Source organism: Sciurus carolinensis, chromosome 14 (genome assembly GCF_902686445.1).
Source record: "Sciurus carolinensis chromosome 14, mSciCar1.2, whole genome shotgun sequence".
NCBI classification, from domain to species: Eukaryota; Metazoa; Chordata; class Mammalia; order Rodentia; family Sciuridae; genus Sciurus; species Sciurus carolinensis.
The window spans coordinates 13972629-13992430 of NC_062226.1; the positions used below are offsets into that span (position 1 = coordinate 13972629).

General features: G+C 42.3%; 1 protein-coding gene across 5 annotated transcripts in view; it reads right to left on the minus strand.

The window, feature by feature from the left end:
- The window catches only part of LOC124963993 (protein CutA homolog), a 40321-nt gene that overhangs the window by 19217 nt on the left and 1302 nt on the right, over window positions 1–19802 (minus strand). Inside the window, exons 1-6 of one of the 5 annotated variants that reach the window (XR_007104867.1) lie at window positions 17012–17883; window positions 13062–13210; window positions 9181–9240; window positions 7558–7603; window positions 7251–7300; window positions 3532–3695 (exon numbers count right to left, since the gene is read on the minus strand). Coding sequence is in view for 2 of the 5 variants with exons in the window: in XM_047523833.1 (XP_047379789.1) it covers window positions 3593–3695; window positions 7251–7300; window positions 7558–7603; window positions 9181–9240; window positions 13062–13210; window positions 17012–17080 (477 nt within the window). In the remaining 3 variants the exon portion in view is untranslated. Of the gene's footprint in view, window positions 1–945; window positions 3696–7250; window positions 7301–7557; window positions 7604–9180; window positions 9241–13061; window positions 13211–17011; window positions 17891–19802 lie in introns of those variants that run through there. The other 4 variants (XR_007104866.1, XM_047523833.1, XR_007104868.1 and 1 more) reach the window with 4 other exon arrangements.

Genomic DNA, 19802 nt, shown 5'->3' on the forward strand with positions numbered 1-19802 from the left:
CAACTTAGCAAGACTGTCTCAAAATAAAAAATAAAAAGGACTGGGGGTACAGCTCAGTGGTAAAGTACCCCTGGGTTCAATCCCCAGTACCAAACCAAACCAAACAAAAATAACTCTTCCTTTAGAGCTGGCTATAGCAGGTTCTCTGAGTCTGTGACCTTCAAAGGGATCTATTTAGCCTCTTTCAATGAGAGGCAGTAAAAGTTTTAAGTTTAGAATCAGAGATCAGGTTCGCATCTGAGCTCTACTGTCTGATCTCAGATTTCACCTGCAAAATGAGGATAACAAATAAGGACGACTGAAAATATAAGAATAAGATAATGTCAAGAAGCTAGGGACAGTACAAAGCGGACAGAGCTGCTATTTAGTAAATGTCCCTCTCCCCTCCTGTGTCCTACATAGTCAACTCTGACACTGAGACAAAGGCAGGCCACCAGGAAAATTTTCTGGCAATATAATAGCACAGAAGATTATCCAATGAAGGCCACAGATAGAAAAATCTTTGGAATTAATCCCACTTTAAGAAGGTCAAAGGAAAGTTGGATTTTGCCAATTCCACAACTTAATAGTGACTATGTATAGGGAAAGCTTTGGTCTTTTAAATCCTTAAAATATCAGCTTCACAAATATCTGCCAAATCCTGCACAAGAGGTCAAGTAGATTCAGACATGCCCCTGACCTCCAGAAACTCATGATCTAGCAATACGAGGCTGACTGTAATGCAGAAAGACAAAGGGAACACCAAGGTGAGGCTTCAGAAAGGTCTTACAAAGGAGCAGTCACATGTCACAGGCATTTAGGCAGAAGGGCACTCCAGGCAGAGGGAATGGCATGAACACAGGAATAACATCAACAGCAGAGTGAGCTGTCTGTTCCCAGAGTGGGAGAGGAAATGTCGAGGAGGATGATGGAAAGGCGAGGAAAGACTGCAAAGGGCCCAGAAAGTCAGACCTAGAAAAGCAGACTTTAATCCTAAAAGCAATAGACACAGTCCATTTGGGGTTCCCAGTACACTTTTAAGTAGGGTTTACTTTACACAAGATTTGCCAAAGTATCAGCAACTGATTTAAAAATAAAGCAACAAACAAACAAACAAAATCAACAAGGAACATCACCACTAGCTCTGTTCCTCTTTTCAGGCAGCCCCCAAAATTACCACTGGCATCCTCTGGACCTCTGGAAGTGAACTAGAATAGGAGGGGCCCAACACTCCCCAAAGGGTGTTATTCCATTTTTCTATGCTTTTGTGTTTCTCTTAGGTACAAGTTGTTTATGCAAACAGCCAGACCTAAAAGTCACCAAATTCCCTCAAAGCTCACTGAGGGGACTTGTCTGCAGCCTCCACAGGGTAGCAGGTGTGAGCACCTCTGCCACCTTTTGTGAGCCAAGAGCAAATGTACCCAATTCACAGGGGCATGTAGCCAAATCAAGTGCAAACCTTGAAGCTGGGCACAGAAAACATAGGAGATGTGTGCTGAAGTCCTACACTGTGTGCAGTACCCACCAGAGCTCCCACACCAGCCACCAAAGACTGTATTAACTATACCCCACAGTGCCGTTCTGGGAACCCTGTCACACATGCTATCTCCCTTGTGTTTGAGCACAGCCCTAATAAAACCTTGTTTCAGTGACGCTGCTTGCCTCATCAAGATTTCTATATCAAATTGAGCAAAAGAACTTTGCAGTCTCTACAAGGTCTTCATGGCTGGGCCTTGAGATCCTCCCCATTTGTTACATGGAGGATTCTCAGGAAGGAGAAGCACAGCAGCTATCAGAACTAGGACCTGGGGCTGGGTATAGAGCTCAGTTGGTAGAGTGCTTGCTTTGCAAGCGCAAGGTCCTGGGTTCGATCCCCAGCACCGTGAAAAAAAAAAAAAAAAGAACTAGGGCCTGGGACCTGACACTAACCAGCTCACACATCCTCCCTCTAGGAGAGACCAGGATATACCACATCAGTCTTTCAGTCCCCATCCAAACCACCCATGTTCTACTCAGAATGGAGCCACTTTGTGACAGATTCACGGAGGGGGCCTGGGACAAGTCTCTCTGGAGCTCACCACCTAGGGCTCAGTATCCCCTGCTCTCTTCCACCAGAGACTCATGGAGCAGGAAGAGGAGAGTCCCAAACGCAGCTGAGCAGCCATGGCTGTACTGTGTGGAACTGGGCATACCACCCCCTTTATGGATCTCTATGCAGTTCAGTTTTCTTGAATAATCTATAAAATCTACTCTATGGCTTAGAGTAGCTGTTTAAAATTTTTCAATATGGAAAACTTTCAAAACACCCCAAATCTTACAAGGGAACTTACCCAGAGTAAAGCCACAGTTGCCTGGTAGGAGTATGGGTATGTGTGTGTGCAGGGGTGGGGTGTCTTATGCCCTTACCACCACCCATGAAGCAACAGGTTAGTTACCCTCTGACAACCCCGTGAGGAAATGATACAGCAAATCTGAAAAATATTGGTCTCGAAGGTTCCCATGGAAATAGGGTTCCATTTTTATACTTAGAACCTGTTAGGGTTTAGATCCAAAAGCTCATGTGTGAGACAACACAAGAAAGCTTAGAGGTGAAATGACTGGGTAATGACAGCCTTAACCTAATCAGTGTATTAATCCACTTGAGTGGACTAACTGGGTGGTAAAGATAAGCAGGTAGGGTGCAGTTGAAGGAGGTGTGCCTTTGGGGTTTATATTCTGTCTCTGGTGAGCGAGTTCTCTCTCTGCTCCTGAGAGCCACATCCTGAGCTGCCTTGATGTTCTACCTCACCTCAGGCCCAGAGCAATGGAGTTGGTCGTATGTGGACTGAAACCTCAGAAACTGTGAGTGCCAAATAAACTTTTCCTTCTCTAAAATTGTTCTTGTCAGGTCTTTTGGTCATAATTACAAAATTGCTAATCAGAACTGAACCTCTTCACTGAGCAAGGCACCAGAACCTCTGATGTCTGTCACACTCAGGCTAGGAGAGAGTCAAAACTTACTGCCAACCCATGAGTCTGTGTCTAAGCACTAACATTCCCCAGTCACACACATACTCCCAGTCCCACCTCTCCAAGACTCAGGAGCAACGGAAGTCTCTAACTAGGAGCAATAATCCTGTTGATCCCTGAAATTCCACCATTACAATGCATCCTTTTGAACAGAGTACTTTCTAGTCGCTCTAGGATGAGGCACACACTTCCAGGTGAACAAGGCCGTTGGGTCCATTCTTCCCCAGGAGAAGCTGGGGCACAATTATACCTTAGGCACTCAAGGTCATCCTAGGCACTCAAGGTCAGTCCAGTGACCAAAGATGACAAACCTCACCCTGTCACTTTCCCTTGGCCTCTACAAAGAACCATCCTGATCCTCCCATCCTCTGGCAATCTTTAAACAAAGTTTAAAACCACTGGGTTTTGCTGGTATGACTGGTCCAGCCTTCTCCAGCCTTAGGAGCTTTGAACACCTTTAGCCACACAGGTTAGCTGCTCCTCTGTGCTAACAGGAACATGGAACTCACAGATCCTGGGAGGTAGAAAGAGGCCTGCTCTTACCCAGAGTTCAGCTGCTGAGGGCTAGAGGCAGCCAGCATCGTGCACAAGAAGCTTCCCCTACTCAGTCCTCCTCCATGCCCTCCTCAAGCCACTTTAAATAGTGCACATCTCCTTGGTCCATGGGAAGACTGAAGACCTCTGGGATTTCAAAAGGATGCACCAACCTTTGGAAAGAAGGGAGAGCCCTGTGAATGACCATGATTAGAATCAACCCGTGTGATGAAATCCAACGAGCCAGACTCTTGAAAGGCCCTCTGAAATCTGCTTCAGTCCACCTGGCCAGTACCGTAGCCCACCGTTTCTAAGTCCACGTTTCTTAGCAGTCAACAGGTGGTTAAGTTGGGACAGGTGGCTTTAGAATATCACAGACATGGGTTCAAATTCTAAGTTTGTCCTTACTAGTTGTAAGGACTATGCACAAGTCAATTTTTCTGGCGATAAAAATAATTCCTATGTGATTAGATTGCTGAGGACTAAATAAGACAAGGTACATAAAGCACTTACCTAGTACACCAACGGCACCACACTCATTCTATTAAATGTTAGCTACTGTTTTCATCCGTCTCCTATACACATTTTGTGCCTCCCCTGCCTCCCCTTCCACAATATCTCTGCATTCTTCCCCACCTGGAAAGTTCTTCCTGCTCCTGTTGATGAATCAAAAACCTCTCTTTCGGGGCTGAGAAGATAGCTCAGCTAGTAGAGTGCTTATCTTGCAAGCACAAGGCCCTGAGTTCGATCCCCAGTACTGCAAAAACAAAAAAAAAACAAAAACAAAAAACCTCTCTTTCCCTCAAAGCCCAGCTCAACCATTGGCCTTTTTCAAGAGATCCTCACTGACCACTAGGCCACAGAAATCCCTCGCTTCTCTCCTGTTTGTTTCACCTGGCTGTTGTCACACAATATAAGTTCTCTTCACTTTCCAGACTGACCAAAGAAATATGAGAACTGGTTTCAGTTCTCATTTGTCAAACAGGATAATAATTCTCTATGTCCTTTCTGCTGAATGAAACAATTTAAAGTTCTCATAAGATAACCAATCACAATGTGGGTATAGGTGCTTAAACATGTGAAGTTGGATAATTTTATCCAGTGCTTGAGGATAATGGATTTTGTTAACTTATTTTGCGGACATATAGGTAATTGTTTTTTATAAACAAACACACAGAGGTCAAATAATTAGATATTTTAATAAACACTTTAGTAGTAGGAGCTGATTGATGATGGCAAAGCATCATTTCATATATGTACTTCACATATTAATTCTAAAACACATAACAGTATGATCCCCATTTCAAAGACAGGACAGTTGAGGCACAAAAAGTATTTTGCATGTACTTATGGTACAACTAGCTAGTGGGAAGCCACATTTCAACATTAGGAGGTCAAGATCTGGAGTTCTCTCTCTTAACCCTGATGCTGTCCTTCATGAGTTAAATTATTTCTTGACAAGGCAAAGATGTCTTATTCCCTCAACCTGTTGAGATGGTAGCATGAGGGGCTTCTCTATAGCTACATTTGAGACTCAGCTATAGCCATACAGTCACAGAATCCTAGTCTCTAAGAAGTGAAGGGAAATACTTTTATTGTCCAAATAGGTGGTTCGTATCCTTGGTTGCACATTTGAGTCAACCTGGGGTGCTTTTTAATAATACCATGCTAGCTGGGGTACAGCTGTAGTACCAGTTGAGGCAGGAGGACCCTTTGAGCCAGAAATTCAACACCAGTTTGGGCAACATAGCAAGACCCCATCTCAAAAATAACAATAACAACAATACCATGTTTTGTCCCCATCCTAGACAAATTTAAAGTGGTAGTTTAAAATGCCTCCAAGCAATTTAATACCCACTCAGCTTCAAGAACCACTGGTTTAGACCATGAGAACTCCTGGGGAATCTTACTAAGATGTAATCTGATTCAGTAGGTCTGGGGTGAGCAGGAGATTCTGCATTTCTAGCAAATGTCCACTGAGATCAATTCCAAAACTCATCCTTTGAATGATATGAGTTTACAGCACTGGTTCTAAAAGTGAGGTCCACTAACCTCTAGGGGTCTCCAAGACTCCCACAGGGTCCAAAAGTCAAAACTATTTTCATAATACAATCTGTCATTCATCTTTTTTACTGTATCAATATTTGCCATGGTGGTGCAAAAGCAATGATGGATAAAACTCCCTGCATGTTTATATATATCAAGACAGTGGCACCAACCACACTTGCTGTCATTAAACTCTTCACACTTGCATTTTTAAAAAGTCAGTTTCATTTGACATCTTTGAAGTGGTAAAATTATAGCTTTTATTACATTTAACCCATGAATAAATGTCTTTCTAATATTCTGAATGGCAATAAGTCATTACACATAAATAAGTCATTTCTGTTGTATACCTAGGTTCAATAGTTGTTGATAGCTTAATCTGAGTCACAAGCTAAACTAGACTTGCTTTTTTTTTTTTTTTTTTTTTTTTTTGGATACTGGAAATTGAACCCAGGGGCACTTAACCAATGAGCCCCATCCCCAGTCCTTGTTTTTACTTTGAGACAGGGTCTTGCTAAGTTGCTGAGGCTGGGTTTAAACTTGCGATCCTCCTGCCTCAGGCTCCAGATCTGCTGGGATTACAGGCATGCACCATGCCCAGCTAGACATTTTTTTTTTTCAGAACATTTTTGCTTTCACACCTGACTGACTGTAATTTGTCACTTTTACAAATTATGATAACTCATTCTTGAGTATTAGGAACACATTTTCTCAAATAGAAACAAAGTAAGCCCAATACTCAAATGAAGACAATTTATATCACTTATTGCTAGTAATAAAATTCATGTTTTGAAGCAAAAATTAGAATTTTCAAAAACTTGAATTTATTACTATAAACTTAAAACTGTCTCAATACTTAAAGGTGCTTCTGAGGAGATCCGGCTGTTGTACTAGGCCAGATTTTGCAAAAATATAAAATGTTGCTACTTTTCTCACTCTTTTTTGGTTTTGGAAACTATGATTGCTTTCCATAAAAATTCATGTATATGACTGGAGTAAAATTCAGTGGTAGAGTGCTTGCCTAGCATGCAGGAGACCCTGGGTTCAATCTCCAGTACTATAATAAATAAGTAAATAGCATTATTTGTGTTAATATATAATGATTTATTACTGTTATTTTTAATAACCTAAAGCATTTTTTAAATTTCTCAGCTTTAATGTTTAAAACAGTTAACACTTTTTTTTTTTTTTTTTTTTTTTGGGAGAACAGACACAAATTTATTAACATAGAGAAACATGGGAGCCACATACCATGTTTGAAAGCTAGATAGTAGAAGGTTATGTACCTTTTCTCAGAGGGGAAAGGGAGATGGGCATGGATATATGAAAGTATCAGGGAAATGAATGGACCCTGGAGACAGAAATTAGTTCGTGAAACGATATTCTCAAAACAGTTAACTTTGATTAACCCACAACAAAGCTCCTTTTGGTCTAAGTAACTTTTTAAAAGTATGAAGGGTTCTGAGACCAATATTTTGAGATCCACTGGTTTACACTATCTCATTCTAGCTCCCTATTTTATAAATGGAGAATCTATGACTCAGAAAGGGACAGGGACTTCCTGAGTTATATGGGAAGTTGCTGGCTAGGTTCCAGCTCTTCTGTTTCTGAAGCTCACTCACTTGGTCCCCAGAATCTGCCTGTCTGTCCTGAGAATGAGTGAGAAGAGATGCCAGTCTTACCTGATAAAGCTGGACAGCTTGAGGACCTTGGAAGTCTTTGTCTTTATTAACTGTAAAAGAAGAAAACAACCACTACTTTAGTACCTGAGCCCCTTCTCTGCCCTGCTCATTCACCTAGCCATTTAGCACTTAGCATTCCTCCCAGGTCACCAGGTCATGTCATGAGCTCAAAAGTGAACCTCGGGCCCCTGAAGTGAGCAAGAACTGCAGTCAATTGATTTATGCTAATTTTCAATGGAACCTGGGAAAAGGTCTTGGTCTTACTCATTCCCTTACCCAGACCTCCTCTGCTCCTATCCTCACTCACCAACAAGATCTCAGTGGCTTCTTCTATTTCTCCCTTCCAAAAGAACCTGGAAAAGAAAACAAAACCAAACTGTATTGTTCACGAGAGGAGCCCAGTGAATTAAATGTCAAACCTGGCCAGAATAGGTGGCTAACTAAGAAGGAAACTAACATCTTTTCCAATTCCATATCAAGAAGTCTAGAGTTGGCCAAGGCCTCACAGATCATCTAGTTCAATCATTCTATCACATGCATCTAGCATTTTCCAGAACCTTCCTGGAGGTGGGAGTTTCACCATCTCTTGAAGAAGTCCATCTAACTTAAAGGTTTTCACATGAGACTTTTTTTTTAAAATGCAGTCCTAGGGATCAAACCCAGGGTCTCAGGCATGCTAGGCAAGCTCTCTACCACTGAGCTACACCCCAGCCAGAAATGTTTATTCTTGACACATGTTGACATCTGCCACCTCACCGTTTTCCCCAACTGGCTACCTGAAGAACCACCCCAGGACAATTCTGTAGAAACTCCTATATCTTCTGTCCTCCAAGTTCATCTCCAGTTCTTTCAACGTTCATCCCATATTGATGGCTTCCAGTCCTCTCCTCACCCTTTGACTGGTGTTACTATGACCACTGACTTTCAGCTGAGTGTACATGAATGGACGAATGAAAATACTCACAAGGCTTCAGGGGAGAATTAAGTCTTGTAAGATATAGAAACTTTTAGAAGTGAAAAATAAAATCATAATATTCAGAAGAGAGTATAACAGTTGGGCACAATGGCACAAGCCTGTAATCCCAGCAGCTTGGGAGGCTGAGGCAGGATTTTGAGTTCAAAACCAGCCTCAACAACTTAGCGAGGCCCTAAGCAACTCAGCAAGACCCTGTCTCTAAATAAAATTTTTAAAAGGGTTGGGGATGTGGCTCAGTGATTGAGCATGCCTGAGTTCAATTGGAGGAGGGAGAGGAGGACAGTAGTATAAGAATAGCATCATGGGAAAAGGGAGAGATTTAGCCTGAGATGTATATTGACCAGGGCAAATCTAAGATGACCTAGGCCATGGGCCCTGCTCTGTCACAGCTTTGGTAAATATGAGACTGCTAGGCTGATATTTTATTCTAGTTAGAAAACACTCATTTCCAGAATGGATGAATAATGAATCACCTATACAACTTTTTTTTTTTTAATTTTTTTTTTTATTTTTTTATTTTTTTATGCTTGGGATTGAACCCAGGGTCTTGCACATGCTAGTAAGTGCTCTACTGCTGAGCTACCTTCCTAGTAAGATTCAAAGATTCAAAGACCTGGGCCCCCGCCTCAAAGACCAACTGAACAAATCTAGGCTGAAGTTCAGGAATCAAAATTACAGCCAAATTTGGGAGCCATTACTATAGATGATGTGAGTAATAATAGAGTGACATCACTTTTTCCTTCTTTCTCTATAAACAGCACATTTTTGCTTTCCTTAGATGAGATAAACTACCTGATTGATCTCCTCTGAATACAAGTCAACTGTGAACTATTGACTAAATTAATGCCCTTGAGTTATTCTTTGGTAATTCCCATTAGTTTAGTGCTCTTTCCACCAGGCAGGACCTGTCCCTAACACTCCCACTTCCCCTTCTCTGGTCACAGCAAAACTCACAGTGATGATGTCTTGGGCAAGATGTTCACGGAGGCAGCCAATTTCTTAGCCAGTATGGTCCTAAAGCAAAGAGAGAAAGTAGCAGTCATTGGGGTAAGTCCCAGGGTTGAAAGAGAAAGGATGGGGACAGGGGTTCTTGGGAATTACCCTGGAAATCTGAGTCAAAGTAGATAATCATTTAGGATGTCCCTCCCCTGCTTCAGTTTGGTCCCCAGAATTCATGTGTTGGAAATTTTATCCTGTTAATAGTATTTGTGGGTGGGGCCTTTGAGAACTGATTAGCAGAGTAGGAATGTGGGGCTGAAGCTGCTGCAGGATCCACGAGGGCAATGTCTAATAGAGCCACAGAGATTCAAGTATGGAGAAATCAGTTCACCCAACTGAGCTGAGGCTGGGCTGAGCTAGAGGCTGGGCTGCCCATGGCCTCAGGGGTCTACCCCCTATCCCAGTATATCCAGGAAGGGGAACAAGCACTCAAGGAAGATAATTCCAGAGCCTTCAGATTTAATGCTATTCATCTGTTCGGTTTTGGACTTGCATGGAGCTGGTGACTCCTTACTTCTTTCTGTCTCTTCTGTTTGGAATGGGAACGTTGTTCCTATGCCTTTTCACCACTGTGCTTTAGAAGTATGCACCTTCTTTGATTTCTCAGGTCACCCTAGAGTAAGTGTGCCTTTGGCGCGCTTTCAGTCTCACCTGAACATGATTCAGATGAGAAAATGCACTGTGGACTTTTGTATTGTTTCTGGAACCAGTTACAATTGGGATAAGAAGATTGTATTTTGCATGTGAGGACATGGATATTGGGGGCTAGAGGCAGAAGTTATGGTTTGAGTGGTCCCCTAAATCATGTTAGTGGGTTTGGAGGTGGGGCTTTAAGGTAATTAGGATTATGTGAGGTCATGAGGATGGCAGCACCATGAGGGCATAGGTGGCATTATAAGAAAAGAGAGACCGACCTAGCATGCTTGCTCTGAATCACCATGTGACATTCTCTGCCATATTATAAGGCAGGAAGTAGGCCCTCACTGGATGCCAGCACCATGCTCTTGGAGTTCCTAGCCTCCAGAACCATAATTTAGATAAATCTTTTTTGTTTATAAAGGACTCAACCCGTGGTATTCAGTTATAGCAACAGAAAACAGCCTGAGATATCATTTCATCTCCTCCCTTCGGCACATTCCATAAATGCCATGCATAGAGACTCTGAAGACAGAGCTGTTTCTAAGTCCTTTTCTGGGTGAGAAGTAAGAAAACAGCTATGGGAAAGCAGTTTTAAGGAGAGGCCCAGACTGCCCAGGGTATGGGAAGTAATTAACATTGGACCTAAAGAAGATCTGAGTTCCATTTCCAGTCTTGCTGTAAGATGGCTATGTGACCTTAAGTCTTTTTGTCCAGAAATAAGAAAAAGGCACTTTTTCCTCATAATCTGACCTGCTACACAATAGGTTTGGTCAGTGGTTTTCAACCTCTAATATTCCCAATACCTTTTATTATGCTACCTCTATCTTTAACCATCAGAGATACATCTAGCTGATACTAAGTGCTTCTGACTATAGATACCCATGTGACCATGCCAAACTAAAACGACTCCAAGCGAAAGCAAAAAGAAAAAGGCATCACATTCAGTGTTTGTTTTGGCAAATATAGTATCTTTTCACTTTTTTTTTTTACTTTCTTTTATTTATTTATATTTTATGTGGTGCTAAGGATGGAACCCAGTCCCTCCCACATGTCAGGCAAGCACTCTACCACTGAGCCACAATCCCACAATCCCAGCCCTCATCTATCTTTCTTTCTTTCTCTTTCTTTCTTTTCTTTCTCTCTCTCTCTTTTATTTTTTTTAAAGAAAACCAAGGGAGCCTCATCTCTGTTCTCTGAAGTGCTTAGACCAAGCCAAACAAACCTTATCTGTGCCCTGCTCACTGATTCCTCCTTCCCTCAGCTGTTACCAAGAGAACTGACCTCCTTTCTTTTTCCTTGAGTCCAAGCTGAAGAGTATTCTATTTAAGGCTCCATATTCATGTGACATTATCACCACTGGCACTCCCTTGGAAAATTACCAACTGTAAGAAGACCCATCACACTAACTTGTTCAAGCTACTGCTCTGAGCCTTGTTCACTCAATCACCCGCTGAGAAACTACATTTTAGTGGTTCTCCAAGTGTCAAGCAAACGCAAGGAGTGAATTACACACCCATGAAAGACAATCATATTGCCTCAGAAGCCCTTTCCCATTTTTTTTGAATCTGAACTCCTTAGCAACTAATCACAGGAACCTGTCTTTAAGTAAAAGATTTTAGAACTATGGAGGGTTTTTATACAAAAAGTCCCTAGAGTATTAAGAAATAGAGGAGGGGGCAGGCTGGCTGAATTCAATTTTAAAACAGGCATAAGAACACTCGGGACCAGCAGAAAGTCACACAAGGGGTGCTCAGGATCTAGGACGCAGAAGGGAGAAGTGCAGAGCTGCCAGAGCACCTAAGAACTGCAGAGGTCACACAGGTTAGTGACTCACAGACTAGATACACGTTGGTCCTCATGGAATTTTTAAAAATCTTGACTTTGTTACCAATATTTAATATCAGAATATTTCACACCCCAAACAATACAGATTATCTAGCTTCTAGCAAAGAGAAAAAAGTGAATCTTCCAACACTGGGCCTGCAGGTCACATTTAGCTAAGCCAGAGCTGAGCAGCAGCTGCTCCCTTGAGGCATGAAATATGATTCTCAGGTCAACACAATTCCATTGCCCTTTCTTCCCAATGCCTAGGATGCACCAGGGTTGCCATCTATCATTGAACTCAGGGGCACTTAACCACTGAGCCACATCCCCAGCCCTTTTAGCATTTACTTAGAGACAGGCTCTCACTGAGTTGCTTAGGGCCTCACTAAGTTGCTGAGGCTGGCTTTGAACTCATGATCCTCCTGCCTCAGCCTCTCAAGCCACTGGGATTACAGGCGAGTACCACCAGCTACCTATAGGCACTTGACTGTTATTTTGATGCTTAACTAGTTTTAGTCTACGATTAACTTCAAGACGGCTGAGTTGTAAAGCAAGAAGAAAAGGAGCACAGAGTCACACCCATTACTTTCCAGCCTCACTAACTCTCTTCAACCTGTACCTATAGACAGAAGGGGGGAAATTCAGATAAGACACATTTTCTGAGCATCTACTATATTTACTGGGGTATGCATTGTTTATATTTCATCTCATTTAATCCTCACAACAACCCCATGAGTTGGCATAATGCCATTTTATAATTCAGAAAACTGATGCCTCAAGAAGGGAAGCAGATGTGACTCAGTTGTACAGCATGCTCAAGGCCCTGGGTTTATCCCTAGCACTGACAAAAAACAAGAGGAAAAGGAGGAAGAGGAAGAAGAGACAAACTGGTCAAGATCACATACATAGTAAATGGCATAGTCAACACTCAAACCCCAGCCTAGTTCCAAGTCCAGTGCTCTTTCTAGTATATCACAGCTGCTTCTAGAAAACTGCCCAGTGCTTGGAATAGCCTCCTCCTTAACTTAAGAAGAAAGAGAGATGGGTCAGCAATTTGGAGACTTAAATTGCAAACCTGCAGGGTTCCATATTCCTCTTACCTTAACACCTCCAGCAAACCACCTATCTCTCTGGGCCTCACCTCATACCCCTTTTATGCCCTCATACACCACTTGACATTTTCAGGCCCTGGGGCAGGATCATTCAGGGGATCATTTGGCCTCACTTCTTGTATCACCCCAAGCAGACAGCTGTAGAGTTCATCATTGGACAGGCAGGTTAGTGAGAGGCGAGAGAAGGGCCCCGTGTGGCCCCCTGGAGCTTCTTAGAGCTTCCCAAGTCTCTGAGGCAGTATGATAGCCCCTGCACTATACCTGGCAATGTCTCTGGCAATTTGCTCATTGGGACAGTTGACAAAGACGATGGAGTGAGTGCCAGAGATATAGCTGCCGGTGATGGCTGAGTGAAGCTGTAGGCTAAGGGTCCTGAGCATGGGGTACACCAGAAAAGAAGCTGCCAGGATCTACATGGTGGAAAAGAAAAGCACAGGTCAATGACTTCCAGCTCAAGCAGACTGTAACCAAGGTTGATATTTTTTTCACCCCTTTACCCTATCTATAAAATTACCTCTGAGATGTGCATTGAGTTTTTAGAGTTTAAACAAAGTTTTCATATTTTCCTCTACATTTTTTAGATGAGAAAAAAAATGGAGGCTCACAATTCAAAAAAACTTTTTCAAAATCATATAGCTTTAATTGATGAAGCCAGGATTTGAACTCCAGTCCAGATGTCTTCAAATCCTTTTTTATTGTACAAAACTGCTATAGCTGGTGATGCTAACTGGCATCCATTGAACTGCCATAATCCTGAGGGATTATTATGAATGATAAACTCTTAAATCTATCGAGTTTTTTAAGGAGTGATTTCACCTGCATTCACCTGTGTATGCACCAAGGGCTCTGGTACAATCTACTGCAAAAAGTAGGCTTGAAAACAGATCAATTCTGAAACAATGTAACCTGTGCTACCTGGAGGACTAAGAGGAAGGCTCTGCCCCAGGAGCAGGAAAAAGCTTTGAAGAGAAGGTATGAGGTAGGAATGAAGAGAAGATGTCGTCTGAGTTGGATCTGAACTACTAAGTAGGATAATAAGAGGGTGCTCTAAGCAAATGATAATATGTACAAACTCAAGAGGTACAAGGGGGCAGATGAAATACCCAGTCTGTACAGGACTGGCATGTGGGTATGAGTAGATCAGGAGGAAGTGAGGCTGGCTACAATTATAAAGAAAAGGGTCAGGCCACAGAGTTGGGGGTTTGCTTTTAGAGTTTTTTAAGAAGGACAATAATAATATGGCTAAACCAAGTAGTGTTACAAAAGGGCTGGGAATGGGGAGTGACCAGAAGGCAGCCTACATAGCCACTGTAGTGACGTAAGAAACAGACGTTAAGATCCTGAGCTAAGGTGGCACTGACTATGTGAGAGGAAAAGGCATTCAAGATATAATTTTTCTTTTTATTTTAAAAACATCAAAAACTGGGAGGAATAAAAAGAACTGGAGATCCCTTCCATTCCATTATTCTCTGCTTGGTGGATGTAACGAAGCTATTAACAGGGACAGAGGCAACTTGCAAGGAGGCAGGCGGGGACTCAGCAAGGCTAAACAAGAGCTGCTTCTCCTGCCTCCCAGGCCAAGGCTTTGGCCTTGCTCAAACCAACCTTTGTCCTCCCCTTCATTTTACATTATCGCCTGGGTCCTGGCTCCTACTGGTTGGCAAGGCCTGAGTAGGGTTTTTGTATCTTTAGTTTCACTTTGACCTCAGGCCTGTTTGGGTTGGGTTTTTCATCCCCTCCCACTATCTCCACCATGCCTTCAGTCCAACACACCGTATTAGCTCTTTGAACCAAACCAGAGACCATGCAAGAAAAAAAGAACCAGGCTTTTCAAGGACGTTTTTACTGTTATTTCTGTTTTGACAATTCAATTTCTCCATAGGGAGAAAAACAGAAGCACTAGAGGGTGGGATTTAAATGCTAGTGCCAGTACTGACAGCTGCCTATGGCCTCTGACAAGTTTCTTCCTCTCCCTTTTATAATCCTCATCTAAAAACTGGAGATTATGACACTTACGCTGCCTAATTCAAGAGTTTCGAGGGGTCTAAACAAGATAGGAAAAGCAATGTATAATCACTGACTCAATAAAGAGGGGCTGTGTTCAGTTCACCACTCTCCCCACCACAGTCCCTGGCAGACAGCAGCTTCTCAATAAATACTTGTACACTGGTGCATTGGTAGCACACAAGTGAAACGCTGTTGCTAACACTGAATAGCCTTGTGAAGTAAGCAAGGCTTCTGGGTCACCCACTGTGAGCAGTGCTTTCAGAACACTGTATGGTATCTGGCTACATGACTCTAAGGAAGTTTCCAGCACCACTCTAAAGAAAAGGAGCATTCAGTGGGGCATAGTGGCACACGTCTGTCATTCCAGTCTTTGGGGAGTCTGAGGCAGGAGGACTGCAAGATTGAGGCCAGCATGGGCCACTTACGGAGACCAGGTCTCAAAAAAAAAAAAAAAAAAAAAAAAAAGACTGGGGATGTAGTTCCCAGTCAAAGTGCTCCTGGGTGATACCCAGTACTGCAAAAAATAAATACATAAATACCAAGAGGTGGATGGGCCCTCAGGTATTACCCAAGACAACCTTAATTCAACAAAGAAGAAAACCAAGGCAGAACATATAGAAACTCAGTGACAGACCAAGTCTTGCCTCCAAGACCCCCGACTTCCATTCTGATTTTTATGTATTGCAATAAACATGACTATGAATGGATACAGGGGGTCAGGGAAGCTTCATTTTGTCTAGTGCTTCTCAACTTGGGGAGATTTTGCCCTTCTGGGTACATATGGCAATGTGTAGAGACAATTTTGACTGTCATGACTAGGGAAGAGATGTCACCGTCATCTAGTGGGTGGAGACAAGGTTGCTGCTAAACCTCCTTCTGTTGCACCATTCATAGAATACACTGAAATACAGAGTTGTTTCTATGCCTCTCCCATTGGACATCCCTTCCTGTATTCCTACCACATTACTACTCCATGAACAGAGAATATGCCACATGAGCTGAATATCCGAAGCAAGAAAGGCCAGTTTGGTCCCAAAAGTGGACTATAATTTTTTTTTTTTTTTTTTGCGGTACTGGGGATCGAACTCGGGGCCTTGCAAGGCAAGCACTCTACCAGCTGAGCTATCTCCCCAGCCTGACTATAATGTTTTTTAAAGTAACAATGTATGAATGTGAAACTAGTGGAAAATACACACACTACAACATTCCCCAACAGAAAGTTACATAATTGAAAAAGATTCACCATAAATTTTAAAGAAAAGTCTTTTTATTATAAAGACTTCATATTTATGCCCTTTACTATACTATACACCTTTTCATATTTATGTCTTTCATAATATACCTTATCTAATTTAACATTCTTGTGAAATAGTTTACGTACTTTCAGTAGTTTCCTATTGTATTCAACCTTTCTTCCTTTTTTGTCCTAGAGTATGTACATAGTCTTTCAGAGGTCATGGTTGACTTTACAGCCTGTGACAAGGCAGAAGGGGCCTCACTAATCACCTAAGCCAGTGGCACTAAACCTGTAATCCACCTACTTCCGAGGAATCTGTAAATACCCTGAAATTCAATGCAATAATGAGTTTACCTTTACATTTTCCTGGAGTACAAATCCAGAACTTTCAAAAAAAAAAGACATTTACAGTCTCTAAAAGTTAAGAGCCACTGATTTGTGCCAGTTTTGACACATGAGGAAATAATGATCAGCAAATGAAAGCAATCAGTCCAAAAGTGAGAGGAGAGCGGGCTAGAACCCTTGGTTTCTAACCCTCTCCTAGGCTCTTTGCACATTCTCACTTCCAACATTAACATTTTAAGATATTTCAGATGAGAAAACACAGTCCCCAGAAAACTAGAGTCTATCATACAATAGGAAAAGAATTTATCAAGAAACACTTAAGTGGTAATTTACCAGCAGACACCCATTCCCCTCCCCCACTCTAGCAATCAAAGAGCCCAGTCACCTGTCCCCAGGAGACAGAAGTAAAGGTGTGCTGGTAACCTTGAGAACCACCCTGAAACCTCCGAACACTGAGTAGTACTTCCAAGGACCTTACAGTTCACCTCCTACCTATCTGCCCCCAGCTCAAAACCCCAAGAACAGTGGGGAGAAATATGCCTTCTCCTCCTCCATCCTCCTTCAGTCCCCAGGCTGGAGACTTGAGGATGGGGGTGTTCACAGCACTGTATGGGGCACTCACCAGAAAGCATAGGAGGACAGCGGGCCGCGGGCAGCCTGGCAGAGGGCACCATGATCTCAGCCTGTCCATGGCGACGCTGGTAATTTAGCACAAGGTGGTGGCAGTGAATTACAGCCTCAGGCGGGGTGCGGGCTGGTGGGCGGGCACTGAGGCCTTATCTGCCCTCTCCCCACTCGGCCTCTGGCCTGCACACTGCCTGCCCCGCCCCTCCCCGCCCCAGCCAGGCTGGCCAAAGAGCTGTAGGAAACTGGGAAAGGGAGGTTATTTTCACTGGGTGCACCTCTCCCTGGAAACAACCTAAGCACCATACTCAGACCTACAACTCTTGCAAAACTATATGCTATTTTCTCTTCCCATTCCAACAAACAAAAAGGCGTGAAGTCCACGGAGACATACAGAAAAAGAAACCACAGCATAGTAACACTACAACACATACACAAAAACCTCTCTAAAGAGCCTCAAGTCACCTACGACAACAAAGGTAGCATACAATGTGGCCCCCACATTGCCCCTTCCTTCCAGGATCTCCCCTAATTCTCCTTGGCTTAGAATACCCTTGCCCACTACTTCTCTCCCTAGTGAACTTGTTCCTCTTTCCAGGCCAACTGCCCTGGGCAACCTTGCCCAGAGTTAATCTCAGTCCTCTTCTAAGACACACCGCGCATGCTTAAACTAAAGTATTTAGCATACATTATGGAAAGGTGCAAATAAAAGCAGCAAGCCAAGGTTGAGTGTTGTCCCTTGGTAATGTGGAGTCCACTGCTGCCAGGGTTTACAGATTTTTAAATCCAGTTTTTCAATGTGAAATATCCCAGTTTTAAAATGATGACAACTCTGAACCCAAGGGAAAAGATTAGTGCACAGGTAAACTTTGTAAGTTAAGGGAACTATTTTATATCTAGATTGTTCTGGTGGCAGTTACACAGGCATGAAAAAAATTCAACAAACTGTACACTTAAACAGGTGAATTCTATTGCATGTAAATAGTTCCTTAAACAAACCAGGAAATGGTGAGAATCAATTGAAAACATTTTCAAACAGGAAGAAGAACAACTAAATCTTGTCTACAGATTGGCAATTCAGTTTCCCTGTTTATTCTAAATCACCTAGTCACCTATTGGTCTCACTTTTTGAGACTACAAATTCTTTTTCTAGTACTGGGAATTTAACCCAGGGGTGCTTAACCACTGAGCCACATCCCCAGCTCTTTTTGAGACAGGCTCTCGCTAAATTGCAGAGGCTGGCTTTGAACTTGAGATACTCCTACCTCAGCTTCCTGAGCCGCTGGGATTGCAGGTATGTGCCACTATGTCCAACTGGGACTAAATTCTTTTTTTTTTTTTAAACATTAATACGTTTATTTATCTTATTTTCATATGATGCTGAGGATAGAAGCCAGTGCCTCACACATGCTAGGCAAGCATGATACCACTGAGCCATAACCGCAGCCCCTGGGACTACAAATTCTTAAAGGCCTGATAGACTTATGTCTGACAAAGTAGTTAATTATTTTAGTCCTAACGCTGTTTTTTACATTAGCTGTGCAGACTCAGGCAAGTTACTTAACCTCAGTGGGTATGAAGGGAGATTTTCCGTAAAGGTAGGGTTAATACTTCCTTCATGTCTGGAGTGAGGATTAACAGAGATTAAGGTGGAGTGCTTTATAAAATATATGATTGTATCACCATTTCAAGAGCAGTCTCATGTCAACCACTGACCCCTATTTGTAATTGAAAAATTTAACATCAGTAGAAAATATATGGTTAGAGGCTGTATGGTCTTAAGAAAACCTTTGTATTTTAAGCCCTCTAAAATAAACCAGGGCCCTGATCTTTCATACCTATTACATCCATAATAATGGGTACTGTTAACGATCATTACCTCCACTCCTCAGACATTTCCTGAGTTGATGTCCCTAAGTTTAGAATAGGACTTTATAGAATTCACACTCAATATCTGTTGAATGACTAAGTGTTACAGATGTGTGGCTGGTAGTTACAAAGATGACGGCAGTGATGAAGGTGATGTTGAGATAACGAGGGAATGATGACAAGATGAAGTGTTATTTGGAAGAAGCGACCTCTGGATCTCTATCCTTCAACTCTGACACCTCTACTCTTTACAAATTTGATTCCAAGGTTAGATTTTATAAGTCCAATTATGGCTTTGGAGTTTTTTCAGCTAATATCAAGTCTTAGTGCTACTGCCTGAGAGTCTAGGCCATTATTCAGGAAGTTTTTATTCTATACCTTTTCTCCTTCCTTCTCCTCCTCCCTGTGGGATTGATTGAGGCTAACTCTGAACAAGACTCAGACTTCCCCTACAACTTCTAACTTCCCTTAGATATTGCATCCATTCTTATCACTTTATTATTTCTTCCTTCAACTCCTTTCTTTTTCACCTCTTTATAGACATACAGCAATTTACTGAAATCTTTTTTAAACCCAGGAAAGGATCCATATCAACCGCAGAATCAGTGAAATCTGAGGCCTGTGTAAGACAGCAATTTCTTTAGATTTATCTTTACCTCTAGTTTTGGGGACTGGTCTTCTTTCTCATCTATGGATACAGACTCTAAGTTATTCCCAAAGATTGAAACTTTAGTAATTCATTAATTTCACTTTCCTTCACATTGATGAATTTACAACCCATCCATTTTGCAGACTTGGATTTTCTTCAACTTCTTCATCAGTTCTAGGGAAACATGCATAAGCATTCAAAGAGTGTTCTTCCAAAGTTTCCACTAAGCCTTATTAAAAATGACTGGTTTTATATCATTAATCACTTCTTT